Source organism: Pollachius pollachius, assembly GCF_949987615.1.
Source record: "Pollachius pollachius genome assembly, chromosome: 4".
NCBI lineage: Eukaryota > Metazoa > Chordata > Actinopteri > Gadiformes > Gadidae > Pollachius > Pollachius pollachius.
The window spans coordinates 6,579,251-6,593,862 of record NC_136937.1 but is presented as its reverse complement, the minus strand read 5'-3'; the positions used below and the strand labels follow the sequence as shown (position 1 = coordinate 6,593,862).

The window sequence follows — 14,612 nt, the reverse complement described above, 5'->3', positions numbered from 1 at the left end:
CAGGCTAATCACTGACCCTGATGCATTAAAGTTAATGGCTTGAGAACAACCTGCTAGCAATTTTTATATATATATATATATATATATATATATATATATATATATAATACACACATGAGGACTGGCATTGTGAGATCGTAGCAGTAGCTGAGTGTGTGCGTTCTTACTCCGTTTGATAGGATGCCTGCATTACGGTTGCTGTGGTTACAGGGCTTGGCCAGCCCATCCTGTGGTACCGGGACGACACTTGCTGTAACACATAGTCCTACACATACACACACACACACACACGCACACACACACACACACACACGCATACACACACACACACACACACACACACAGGTGTATCACACTGAACAGTGTTGTGCTCTGTGACAGGCAGACATGCAGACAGACTGACATGCAGACAGACAGGCCTCACGCTGAACACGCTGTAGTTCTCGGTGCGGTCCAGCAGTCTGTCCAGCTGGTAGAGGACCCTGCTAGCCGCATGCCATGGCAGGAAGGAGTGTTCACTGGGCAGGTAGCCAATCAGCTGCAGAGGAATGTCCTGGGGGAGGAGCCCCGCCCTGAGAGAGAGAAACAAAGTGAGACAGAGAGGGAGAGAGAGACAGAGTTATGTTATTATAACTAGTTCACAGCCCTAGGACTAAAGTAATGAGGAGGGAGGAGGAGAGAGAAGGAGGCATAGAGTAGAGAGGAGGAAAGGAGGAGGGAGGAGAGGAGAAAGGAGAGGTGGAGGGGACCAGACCCACCTGGCCAAGTTGAATGCGTCATCGATAAGCCCCGCCCTGTTTCCCACAGAAATGATCTGAGAGAGAGAGAGAGGGAGAGAGGGAGAGAGGGAGAGAGAGAGGGAGACAAAGACGGGGAGAGAGAGAGAGAGAGAGAGAGAGAGAGAGAGAGAAAGAGAGAGAGGAATAGAGAGAGATATGAGCCAAGATGAATTCCTGAAATATGAGTATTTTGGTGAAAGGAACATCTTGGCTGTGAATGACTTGGGTTCAGGTTTGTAACCCATCCTACACGGATAGGGATAACCCTAAATAACAATTACCATTTGCCGATGGCTGATCGATTTCTGTCCATCCCCTGGTTTTGACGTATTTCGAAGAACAACTTTTAACCTTTAATCTTCCTTTAAGAGCAAAAGGCAGGATGGCTTTCCCAGTTGGACAGATAGTCAGACAGACAGACAGACATACGGGCAGACAGACCTGCAGGTACCTGGTGGTTGGTCTGTAGTTGCTGGGTCAGAAGTCTCCAGTTGTTGAGGTCGTAGTTCACCCGATAATAACCCGTCTGGTCGATGTTGCCAAGCAACCAGCTGTCATCATCAATCTCACCCAGTCTGTGGATCTCTGGGAAATAATCCATAATTATAAAACATAGAATATCACATCTGACTATAACTGGAGGAGGCTCTGTATGCAGGTCTCTCTGTCCTTCCCTTCTGAGCTTCCATTCTCCTTATGTTCAATTCTCTCCTCTCCTCTCCTCATCTCCCTTCCTCTCCCTTTCTCTCCTCTCTCCTCCTCTCCTCCTCTCCTCTCTCTTCTACCCTCTCCTTTCCTTCTCTCATATCCTTCTCTCCCATCTCCTCTCCCCTCCTCTCCTCTCCTCTCCTCCTCTCCTCTCCTCCCCTCCCTTTTAGGGGTTAAGGGGTTTCAGGGGATAGGAGTTAAGGGTTAAGGGGTTAAGAGTAAAGAGGTTAAGGGGTTAATTTAAGAGAATAGCTAACCGGTCTTGTTATTGATCCAGATGAGACTTTCTTGAGAAATAACGGTGACATTGCCCATGGCAACTGTTAAGGGGATCAACCACTGGTAACTATGGAGAGAGAAAAAGGTGATACATTACAAAAAAGGTGATACATTACAAAAGGTGATACATTACAAAAAGGTGATACATTAAATTAGATATAATTTATGAACCTTATGTTGATCCTGAGTGTAGCTTAATGATATAATTCCTACCTGTCGTTCTTTTGACCCGTTTCTTGTGAATACAGGAAGTGCTCTTGACTGATGATGATGTAACTGTTGAGGAGCTCATCTGATTGGCTCCTAACGATGGTGACTACTGGGTAACCCATTTGTAGAGTCCACCTGTCCATCATTTCCCTGACATCGATGTCCCGTCCTGCAGACTGCATGGCCTAATGAACACACACAACCAAACCCAGAGATAGAACATTGTTATATGTGAACAGGTCAACAGGTTAAGTGGTAAACAGGTAAACAGGTGAACAGTTGAACGGGTGAACAGTTGAACATGTGAATGGGTGAACAGGTGAACCAGAGTAGTGGTGAACAGGTTGACAGGTGTACAGTTGTAGTGGTGAACGGGTGAACAGGTGAACAGGTGTCGTGGTGAACAGGTGGACAGGTGAACAGGTTTAGGGGTGAACAGGTGAACAGATTGACAGGTGAACATGTGTAGTGGTGAAGAGGTGAACAGGTGTAGTGGTGAAGAGGTGAACATGTGTAGTGGTGAAGAGGTGAACAGGTGTAGTGGTGAAGAGGTGAACAGGTGTAGTGGTGAAGAGGTGAACATGTGTAGTGGTGAAGAGGTGAACAGGTGTAGGGGTGAAGGGGTGAACAGGCGTAGTGGTGAACAGGTGAACAGGTGTAGTGGTGAGGAGGTGAACAGGTGAACAGGTGTAGTGGTGAACTGGTGAAGAGGTGAACAGGTGTAATGGTGAACAGGTGTAGTGGTGAACAGGTGAGTGAACCTGAGTCAGCTTGTTCCAGAGGTCGTTCCTTGCAGCATTGCTGTACATGTGAGTTGTCAGGTAGTCCTGAGGAGACAGTAATTCACTTTCTCAACCGTTTATAAGAACTTTGACTTGAGGGGTTTGAGCTCTTCAGGTGTTCCAGATTCTAGCTGCACAGAAGCTGCCATAGCAACAAGTTGTACATTATACTACAGAAACAGGCTGTACATTATACCATAGCAACATGCTGTACATTATACCACATTAAAGGAATACTTCACCGGTGGAGATATGAAGGTTATATGAAGTAAATAATTCTAATTCTATATTATTGTGCAAACAAAGGCTTGTTCAGCCGCAGCCGCAGTAGCCTCCTCCTCTATTTGTGTCAATTCTTCCTGGCTGTATTCTGGCTCGTACTAATAGCCCTGAATGTCCGAATCCAACAATAGATTTTCAAAATCCACTTCAGCTGTTTTCCATTGCAAATTTGTCCTCTAGGACATTGCGTTTACATCTCGGAGGCGAGCTCCCGCCCCCCCTCATTCCTTATGGGTCGGCTCACAAATTTGCGGAACCAGTGGTTTTTAGTCCTCGGCCCTTCTAGCAGGCAAGCAAAGTTCTCCCGAGATGACGTCAAAAGCGTCATTTGACGTCATCTCGGGTGAAAATTAGATCAGGAAAGATGGGCCAAGGAAAGACTGGGTTAGACTGAGGGAAAAAAAACCTTTTTTTATATTACAATAGCGATTTTATAATGATAGAACGCCGGTTCTGAATGGGTGAAGTATCCCTTTAACAGGCTGTACATTTTACCATGGCAACAGGCTGTACATTATACCATAGCAACAGGCTGTACATTATACCATAGCAACATAACCCACTAACCAAACTGAACATACAGACAGGTAAACAGACAGACAGGTTCTCACGTTGAGGCCCCTCTGGAAGAGCTGCTGTCCCATGACACTGGCCAGCATTCTGATCAGGGCGGCCCCCTGCAGACAGACAGGCTTTACTGACCGCTGATGAGGTTACTATAGTACCGCTCCTGATGGTGTTAGCATAGTACCTCTAGTGTTGATGTTACCATAGTAACTCTTAGCATAGCAACTCTAGGGATGGTGTTTCCATAGTAACTCTAGTGATAATGTTCCCATAGTTACTCCAGTGATGATGTTACCATAGTTAATATTGTAATAACTTTACCATAATGAGTTTACCATAGTAACTCTAGTGTGATACTATGATAACGATGTTACCATCGGTATCAAAGTGATATAATCATAGTCTAATCTAATGATGATGTAACCGTATTGATGTTACCATAGTTACTCTAGTGATGGTGTTACCATAGTAGTGGGTAGTACTATGTGTTAACTAGGGTAAGGGTAGCACTATGTGTTAACTAGGGTTAGGGTTAGGGTAGTACTTCTGTATGTGTTGACTAGGATTAGGGTAGCACTATGTGTTAACTAGGGTTAAGGTTAGGGTAGTACTGTGTTAACTGGGTTAGGGTTAGGGTAGTACTATGTGTTAATGACTTAACTAGCGTTAGGGTTAAGATAATACTTTGTGTTAACTAGGGTTAGGTTTAGGATGTGTACCTTCTTGTATGCGATCAGGTCAAACACTCTATCGATGTCTGTGGCCTCAGTTACTTCCTGGGAGATGGGGTGGGAGGAGCTCAGGCCGTCCAATAGCATCACCTCATGAAGGACATCTGTCAGAAAACGCTGTTTCTCCTGGTGAGTACACACACAAACACACACAAACACACACACACACACACACACACACATAGACACAACACACACACAACACACACACACAAATGCAAACACACACACATACATACACACACACACACACACACACACACAAAACCGTACACACAAACGCAAACAAACACACACACACTCATACACACACATACACACACTCTATCTCTGATGCATGCACACACCTTGTGGGATATCGCCACATTTGATATATTTTTGTTGTGTTAAGTTTTTGTGTGTGTGTGTGCGTCAGAGAGTCACCATGGAAACAATTTACCAACCACTGAATAGACCAGGTCTATCGCCACTGTAATTCTCTCTCTCTTTCTATCTCTCTGTCTCTTTCCCCATCTATCTCTAGATCCTTCTATCCCACTGATTTTAACCCTAACCCTACCCTCATTCTAACCCTAACCCTCTTTCTAACCCTTACACCTAACCCTAACCCCTGCCCCATAACCCTAATTCTAACCCTAACCCCTGACCCTCATTCTAACCTTAACCCTCATTCTAACCCTAACCCTAACCCCCTGAGTTCTAACCCCTAACCCTCATCCTCTCTCTCATCTTAATCCCTAACCCTAACCCTCATTCTAACCCCTAACCCTCATTCCTAACCCTAAACCCAACCCTCATTCTAACCTCTAACCCTAACCCTTATTTTAACCCCTCACCCTTATCCCTGTACTATAGATCTACCTGACCCCTGTACTATAGATCTACCTTAGTGTGTGTAACCTCACCATGTTCCACTTGGGAAACAGGAAATCTGTTCCGACGTATTCGAAGAAGTGAGCGAATCCTTCCTTCAGCCAAACATCCTCCCACCACATAGGCGTCACCAGGTCTCCGAACCACTGGGGGCAGCAGTGAGAACACAGTACACTGCTGTAACACACCACTGAGACAGCAGAGAGAACAGAGTACACTGCTGTAACACACCACTGAGACAGCAGAGAGAACAGAGTACACTGCTGTAACACACATCTGGGGGCATCAGAGAGCACACAGTACACTGCTGTAACACACCACTGGGGCAGCAGAGAGAACACAGTACACTGCTGTAACACACCACTGGGGCAGCAGAGAGAACACAGTAGGAAGAGATAAGCATGTCATGTTGCCATGGTTACCTGGTGACAGATCTCATGGACGACCACCATGGTGAGTTCCATCTGATAGGACGAGGACGAAACCTCCGCATCCAATAGGAGCTTCTGCTCCACGAAGATACTGAGGCCCCAGTTCTCCATGGCAGCGTACGGATGTTTAGGGACTGCTAGGAGATCTGCAAGAAGAACACATTAGTATAGTGTTTCAATGTAGAGCAGTAGTACGTAGAGCACTGGTACGTAGAGCAGTGGTACGTAACTCCTAAACCCTAACTTTTAACACCTAACTCCTAAACCCTAACCCCTAACCCTAACTCCTAAACCCTAACTCCTAACCCCTAACCCTTAACCCTTTACCCCTAACTCATTTTAAGCAACACCAGCAAATGAATTCTATAGAGAAGCGTGAGTTTTGACCGTTCCTTCATTTGTTTAGATTTTTTTTCCACTTTTAGTATGTTTTACTACACACACACTCACTCTCTCTGCTCCAAGCACTCTTAGAGAAAGAGAAGGAATAACAGGTTGCAAGAGAGAGAGAGAGAGAGAGAGAGAGAGAGAGAGAGAGAGAGAGAGAGAGAGAGAATTATATAAGGAAACCCATCTGTGTGTTGTTCGATGCACTTATCTGGGGAGGGGAGAAGGAGGGAAGAGAGATGGAGGGCGGAGGTGAAGACAGAGAAAGCATGACAGATAGTTCTTTAATTCGATCTATCATCCCTCCAACCATCATCAATCATTATCCCCATTCACTTTACAGAAACACAATAACACAATAAATCATGTGTGTGCATGGATGGCTATGTGTGTGCGTCTGTTTATGTGTGTGTGTGTGTGTATGGCTGTGTGTGTGTGTGTGTGTGTGGGTGTGTTTATGTGTGTTTGTGTGTGTGTGTTTGTGTGTGTATGTGCATGTATGTGCGTGTGTGTGTGTGTGTGCGTGTGTGTGTGTGTGTATGCGTGCATGTATGGCTGTGTTTGTGTGTGTGTGTGTGAGTGAGTGAGTGTGTATTTATATGCTTATGTTTCATCTCTCGCTCCCTCTTAAAAATATAAATCATAAAGATTTTTTGCCAAAATATTACTGAAGTTGTGAGATGGATAACACACACACACACATACACACACACACACACACACACAGGACCTCAGCTGTTGTATAACCGGCTGCCAGCTGCCAACTTAACCCTGAAGGCAACGGGAGGAGGCAACACATGTGTGTGTGTGTGTGTGTGTGTGTGTGTGTGTGTGTGTGTGTGTGTGTTTGTGTGTGTGTGTGTGTGTATATGTGTTTGTTAAGTAATGTGTGTGTGTGTGTGTGTGTGTGTGTGTGTGTGTGTGTATGTGTGTAGCATACTTATATTCCAGAGGAATGCACTTTTATTATACATTGAACTATTGTTTGTAAAAACAATACATATCTATGTATTGTATTTTGGATTTAATTTTTGTTATATATTGGAGATAAGTGAAAGCTTCATGTTTTCATATGTGTGTCTGACCCTGAGAGATAGAGAGAGATTTACTCAGTACATTTTCTTATTTCTTATTTTAGTTAAGGGTCTAGGGTTGAAATACTTCTGACCTTGATTTATGATACATTGATTCCAATTGACCAGTTAACACATTTTTGTTTTCATATTTAATTTAAGTTTACATATTCTAAATTACATTTAATTGTTCTGCTGGTCCTTTGTGAAGTTTGATTTGGGTGTGTGTGTGTGTGTGTGTTTGCATGTGCTTTAGGGTTAGGGTTAGGGGGTTAAGATCCTGAAGAAGATTTTGAAAGATTACTATTTACTAATTATTATTATCAACTACATTATAAATTCCCTCAACAAATCAGCAGTTTTGAAATAAGAGAAGCACAGTTTGGGTATGTGTGTGTGTGTGTGTGTGTGTGTGTGTGTGTGTGTGTGTGTTAACCTGAGGCAGTTATTTTATCCCAGATGGCAGCAGAACAACTTTCCTCACAGGTCACCGACCTTGACCTCAAACACACACACACGCACACACACACAAACACACGCACACACGCAATATCCCTATCTCTGTATTACAAGTGTTAGCTCACGTCATCATTAGTTCATAAAAGAATAACCAAGGCATGGAATGCACTTCCATCCCTGCATAGAGAATAGAACAGTCATCCCTTCATAGAGAATAGAACAATCATCCATTCATAGAGAATAGAACAGTCATCCCTTCATAGAGAACAGAACAGTCATCCCTTTATAGAGAATAGAGCCCTCATCCCTACATAGAGAATAGAACACTCATCCCTTCATAGAGAATAGAACAATCATTCATTCATACAGAATAGAACAGTCATTCCTTCATAGAGAACAGAACAGTCATCTCTTCATAGAGATTAGAACAGTCATCCCTTCATAGAGAATAGAACAGTCATCCCTTCATAGAGAATAGAACAGTCATCCCTTCATAGAGAATAGAACAGTCATCCCTTCATAGAGAATAGAACAGTCACCCCTGCATAAACTAATAGAACAGTCATTCCTTATAATTGCCCTCATCCCTTCATCAAGGGTATAACAGTCATCCCTTCATAGAGAATAGAGCTGTCTTCTCTATGAAGACTGCCGCCGCCCCCCCCCCCCCCCCCCACCCCCCCTCTGGGGAACGAGATGCCCTGTATTACAACAGATGGAGCCCACCGCTCCGGGACATACACACACACAAACACACACACGCACAACCACACAAACACACACACACACACACACACACACACACACGCACACACATATCCATACCCATACCCATACACACACATAGACATACACATTTATTTACACACACACACACACACACACACACACACACACACACCTTAGAGTACAGATATACATTTACCAACCTTTAATATAACAACATTTAGTTATGGCAGAGAGTACTGGAGTCAGTACTGCTGCATGAAGTGGTTGTCTTAACTAATTTGGGCAGGGAGTACTGCACAATGAAGTATTGCTGGTGGACAGGAAATCATTGGTTTACCTAATTTGGGCAGGGAGTACTGCACAATGAAGTATTGCTGGTGGACAGGAAATCGTTGTTTTACCTAATTTGGGCAGGGAGTACTGGACATTGAAGTACTGCTGGTGGACAGGAATGGTTGTTTTACCTAATTTGGGCAGGGAATACTGGACATTGAAGTACTGCTGGTAGAGAGGAAGTGGTTGTCTTACCTAATTTGGGCAGGGAATACTGGACATTGAAGTACAGCTGGTAGACAGGAAGTGGTTGTCTTACCTAATTTGGGCAGGGAGTACTGGACATTGAAATACTGCTGGTAGAATCCCAGCAGTCTCCTGGTGATCTGAAGAGCGTAGTCACCGGCACCGCTGGCTATAGCATCTGGCCGTGCATACAGGCGCACCTAAACCAATAGGAGCTCAGATTGGATTATAAACAGCCAACAGGAGCTCAGATTAGCTAATAAACGGCCTATAGGGGCTTTGATTAGATTATTAACAGCCAATAGGAGCTCAGATTACATTATAAACAGCCAATAGGAGCTCTGATTAGATAATAAACAGCCAATAAGGGTGCACAGTACATTATAAACAGCCAATAGGAGCTCAGATTACCTTATAAACAGCCAGTAGGGGCTCTGATTAGAATATAAGTATTAGGACATAATTATTTTAGGACATAATGACTGACTTAGTTTAAACTACGCTCAGTAATAGAAGAGTGGTGTGTGCATGTCTGTCAGCCTATGGTATGTGTGCCTGCACGTGTGTGTACGTACCGTCACTCCGGTCTCGGTGTGTGTCTCTCGGTAGGTGAAGTTACACACACTCCAGGCCAGATAGTACGTGGACATACGCGGCGTTTGAGCGAACCGATTGGTCAGCCACCCGTCCTCAGCCAATGAGCTGCTGTCCACGGGCATGTTGGACAGAGAGGTGTATTGTGGGTCGTGGCGCAGAGAGAGAGAGAAGGTCGCCTTGAAGACCGGCTCGTCAAAACACGGAAAGGCCTTCCTGGCATGAACCGGACTGAACTGAGTGACAGCCAAGTATCTAGAGAGAGTGAGAGAAAGCGAGAGAAAGCGCAAGAGAGAGAGAGAGAGAGAAAGCGAGAGAAAGCGCGAGAGAGAGAGAGAGAGAGAGAGAGAGAGAGAGAGAGGTTAAAAAGGGGGTTGTTACAGTCAGCGTAAGTGGTTCATTCAACATCAATAAAGAATGCAGGATAAAAGAAACGTTGACCCTTCCAGGTCTTTGGTCCGGGTTAGGGTCAAGGTTAAGGTTAGGGTCAGGTTAGGGCCAGGGTTGGGGTTAGGCTCAGGTAAGGGTTAGGTTCTAGTGGTTTGCATGCACCCTGTTTTTTCTCTACCAATTTTTCTCTCCAGCTTTACGCTTTGTTTTTTTATCATACATATTTTTACTGGTAAGTCATTCAAGCTGCACCCTCTCTACATCATGCTAGTAGAGAGAGTGCTGGTTAGAGTACAGGGAACACTCCACTGGGTACTTACCCTAAAACAGTGAGCACTCCACTGGGTACTTACCCTAAAACAGTAAACACTCTACTGGGTACTTACCCTAAAACAGTAAACACTCTACTGGGTACTTACCCTAAAACAGTGAGCACTCCACTGGGTACTTACCCTAAAACAGTAAACACTCTACTGGGTACTTACCCTAAAACAGTGAACACTCCACTGGGTACTTACCCTAAAACAGTAAACACTCTACTGGGTACTTACCCTAAAACAGTGAGCACTCCACTGGGTACTTACCCTAAAACAGTAAACACTCTACTGGGTACTTACCCTAAAACAGTGAACACTCCACTGGGTATATACCCTAAAACAGTGAACACTCTAATTGGTACATTCAAACTATTACACTTGGTTTCAACTCCAGCACCTACAACATTAGATTATATATATATATATAATAACTGTACAATGCTACTCATATTATTTCTCCTAGTAGGAATCATCTTCTTTGGCATGTAAATGTCTATGCTAATGAAACTCTTGAATTGAACGAGTGAGCGAGGGAGACGGGAAGGAGAGAGAGAGAGAGAGAGAGAGAAAGAGAGAGAGAGAGAGAGAGAGAGAGAGAGATGGAGAGAGAGAAAGAGAGAGAGGGAGGGAGAGATAATATGAACACATGCTGAATTATTCATATAGGTCAAGATTAGTTTTCTGTATATTTTTAATTATGTTTCATTTAAATAATCCACTTGAGATTATGGGTTGAGCAGTGTTGCCATGGTCACAAAACCCTGAAGGTGAAGGGTGATCGATGCTATTGAGAAAGTCTCACAAAGCTTTACAAAGGGCTGATTCAAAACCAACATCCACCCGATGTAGAACGGCAGCATGAATCAATGGGTTAGTTAACCCGGGTTAGTTAACCTGGGTTAGGGTAACATGGGTTAGGGTATTATGGGTTTGGGTACAATGGGTTAGGGTAACAGCGGCAGGGTAACATGGGTACCGTTTCTCCTGGTCCTGCAGGTAGGAGCTCCTGTAGAATCCCAGCAGGTCGTTCTCAATGACCGCCTGAAATGTGATGTTCACACGGTACGTTCTCATTGGTCGCAGCTCCCGGTGCAGCGCCAACACATACATCTGATTGGCTGGGACACTGAAATGTCTGAGGACGCGTGCGGCCCCGCCCACTCCTCGGCTGGCTGACCTGGAGGCGGAGCTTCCTGACCAAACTGACACAGAGCTCACCTCAGGACCGACAGGTAGGGAGACAGGTAGGGACACAGAGGCAGACAGACAGGTAGAAAGACAGGTGAGTTAGACAGGTGAGTCAGACTGGTGGGTTTGACAGGTGAGTTAGACAGGTGAGTTAGACAGGTGAGTCAGACAGGTGAGTTAGACAGGTAAGTTAGGCAGGTTCGTTGGACAGGTGTACTAGACAGGTGAGATAGACAGGTGAGTTAGACAGGTGAGTAAGACAGGTAGGAATTGTATATGCTATATTGTTGCAGCTTTTTTCTATTTTATTTGTATATTGTATATTGCATATTCTATATATTTCTTTCTTGGCATTCAGTCTGTGGAAAACAAAGGAAGAATTTCATTGTATGACTGAGAACATGTTTCTTATTGTGTATATGACAATAAACTCTTTGAATTGAATTGAATTGGGTTAGACAGGTCTATTAGACAGGTGTACTAGACAGGTGAGATAGACAGGTGAGAAAGACAGGTAAATTCAAATACTGAGCTACAATATGGAAAACGTTTACTAGGAAGTGTGTCAGTATGTACTGTGGTACTATGTTAGTACCAAAATACTATGTTAGTACTATATTAATATGTTAGTACTGTAGTATTATGTTAGTACTATAGTACCATGTTAGTACTATATTACTGTGTTAGTACAGTTAGTAATGTATTACCATGTGATTATTGTAGTAATGTAAGTACTGTAGTTCTGTTAATATGGTGGTAATTTATTAGTACTATACTACTCTGTGAGTACTGTAAATAATGTAATACTGTAAGTACTGTGGTACTATGTGAATACTGTAGCACTGTGAGTGCTGTAGTAATGTGACTACTGTGCCACTATGTGAGTACTGTAGTACTATGTGAGTACTGTAGTACTATGCAAGTACTATAGTACTATGTGAGTACTGTGGTAGTTTGCTAGCACTAATCTGGTTGTGATGTGAAGTTACTTTCTAAACCAGCTTGTCTGTTCACACTTGGCTCCATGAGCGATAATTGGATCCGGTCCAGAGGAGACAGATTTAGGCCAATCACGTTAGTCCGTGGTGGGCAGACCCCCGGGCTGCTGCCCTTTTGGCTCAAAACGGCGACTGTGACGGCTAATTAGGCTCATTAAGGGAATCTGTGCGGCTCATCTGGAAATAAAGGAAGCCCGAACCAGAGGTAAACAAGCTCTGGTTAAACTAGAGGTAAACTAGCTCCGGTTAAACTAGAGGTAAACTAGCTCCGGTTAAACTAGAGGTAAACTAGCTCTGGTTAAACCTAAACTAGAGGACAACTAGCTCTGGTTAAACCAGAGGTAAACAAGCTCTGGTTAAACTAGAGGTAAACTAGCTCTGGTTAAACTAGAGGTAAACTAGCTCTGGTTAAAATTAAACTAGAGGTAAACAAGCTCTGGTTAAACCTAAATTAGAGGTAAACTAGTTCTGGTTAAACCAGAGGTAAACAAGCTCTGGTTAAACTAGAGGTAAACTAGCTCCGGTTAAACTAGAGGTAAACTAGCTCTGGTTAAAATTAAACTAGAGGTAAACAAGCCCTGGTTAAACCTAAACTAGAGGTCAACTAGTTCTGGTTAAACCAGAGTTAAACAATCTCTGGTTTAACTAGAGGTAAACAGTCTCTGGTTAAACCTAAACTAGAGGTGAACTAACTCTGGTTAAACCTAAACTAGAGGTAGAAGAGCTCTTGAGAGGCAAGTAATAAAGCTCTGATTAGAAGCAGCTCAGGACCTGAGGACCTGGATGAGGCCCATGACTCTCAGAGCAGAGAGGTGGTTGTAAGTGAACCCAGAGAGGTTCAGGTACCTCCAGTCGGTCTAGAGTTAGGGTTAGGTACCTCTAGGGTTAGGGTTAGGGTTAAGATACCACCAGGGTTATAGGGTGAGGGTTAGGTACCTCCGGGGTTATAGGGTTTAGGTACCTCAAGTGTTAGGTACCTCCAGGTGGTCTAGGGTTAGGGTTAGGTACCTCCAGGCGTTCTAGGGTTAGGGTTAGGTACCTCCAGGCGGTCTAGGGTTAGGGTAAGGTACCTCCAGGGTTAGGTACCTCCAGGCGGTCTAGGGTTAGGGTTAGGTACCTCCAGGCAGTCTAGGGTAAGGTACCTCCAGGCGGTCTAGGGTAACGTACCTCCAGGCAGTCTAGGGTAAGGTACCTCCAGGCGGTCTAGGGTTAGGTAGCTCCCGGGTTACAGGGTTAGGTACCTCCAGGGTTAGGTACCTCCAGGCAGTCTAGGGTTAGGGTAAGTTATCCTCCAGGCGGTCCAGGGTTAGGGTTAGGATACCTCCAGGATTAGGATTAGGTACCTCCAGTCCGTCTAGAGTTAGGTTATGTACCTGCAGGGGGTTTAGGGTTAGGGTTAACCTCCAAGGTTAGGCGTTAGGGTTAGATACCTCAAGGCGGTCTAGGGTTAGGGTTAGGATACCTCCAGGATTAGGGTTAGGTACCTCCAGGCGGTCTAGGGTTAGGGTTAGGATACCTCCAGGATTAGGGTTAGGTACCTCCAGGCGGTCTAGGGTTAGGGTTAGGATACCTCCAGGATTAGGGTTAGGTACCTCCAGGCGGTCTAGGGTTAGGGTTAGGATACCTCCAGGATTAGGGCTAGGTACCTCCAGGCGGTCTAGGGTTAGGGTTACGATACCTCCAGGATTAGGGTTAGGTACCTCCAGGCGGTCGGCGTGCAGCACGATGTACTTGGTGGCGTTGACACAGTCCAGCCGGATGCTGACCTCTCCGATGAAGGTGAAGTTGTCCATGTGGACGTGCAGGTCCAGGTCGTAATGCCGGGGCAGCAGACCGCCGGGCAGCCGGCTCTGCCTCCAGGGCCGCTCCTCCTCATCCCCCCCCCCTCTCCCCCCGGCTGCCATTCCCCCGGCCCCCCTCGGCCCTCGGCCCCGCCCCGGCCCGGGTCCCCGCCCCGTCTGGACCACTGCAGTCGTCGGCCCGCAGGCTGAGCAGCACAGCCACGCCCGTCACGGTGAGCAGGGTGACCAGGGACAGGGCGAAGACCAGCACCAGCCGCCTGTGGACCGCCACCCGGGACTCCGTAGTCCGGGGCCGGACCACCGCCTCGGACCACTGGTCGGACCGGGAGCTCCTCATGGTTGTGCCGCCCGGCCACGTCCTCAAAGAGTTTAGAAAGCAAACGTCTCGTTTTAAACCAAAGGACCTGAAGTCTCCAGAACCTCCAGAGGAGAAAGTCTGGTCCTGGTCCTAGCTCTCTGGTCCTGGTCCTGTCTCGGTGGTCCTATCTCTGTGGTCCTGGTCCTGTCTTGGTGG

The 14,612-nt window shown here is 45.4% G+C and overlaps 1 protein-coding gene across 1 annotated transcript in view; it reads right to left on the bottom strand.

The window, feature by feature from the left end:
• Positions 1–14,435, bottom strand: part of LOC307074898 (thyrotropin-releasing hormone-degrading ectoenzyme-like) — a gene marked incomplete at both ends in the record, with an annotated part of 18,146 nt that extends 3,711 nt beyond the window's left edge. The window contains 16 exon segments of the mRNA XM_079735301.1: positions 168–265; positions 425–572; positions 759–814; positions 1,231–1,364; positions 1,745–1,833; positions 1,980–2,161; positions 2,738–2,803; positions 3,652–3,717; positions 4,327–4,464; positions 5,244–5,357; positions 5,634–5,788; positions 8,883–9,009; positions 9,385–9,658; positions 11,087–11,328; positions 13,997–14,179; positions 14,181–14,435. Of these exon segments, the coding sequence (XP_079591427.1) occupies positions 168–265; positions 425–572; positions 759–814; positions 1,231–1,364; positions 1,745–1,833; positions 1,980–2,161; positions 2,738–2,803; positions 3,652–3,717; positions 4,327–4,464; positions 5,244–5,357; positions 5,634–5,788; positions 8,883–9,009; positions 9,385–9,658; positions 11,087–11,328; positions 13,997–14,179; positions 14,181–14,435 (2,327 nt within the window).
• Positions 14,436–14,612: the final 177 nt, after the last annotated feature.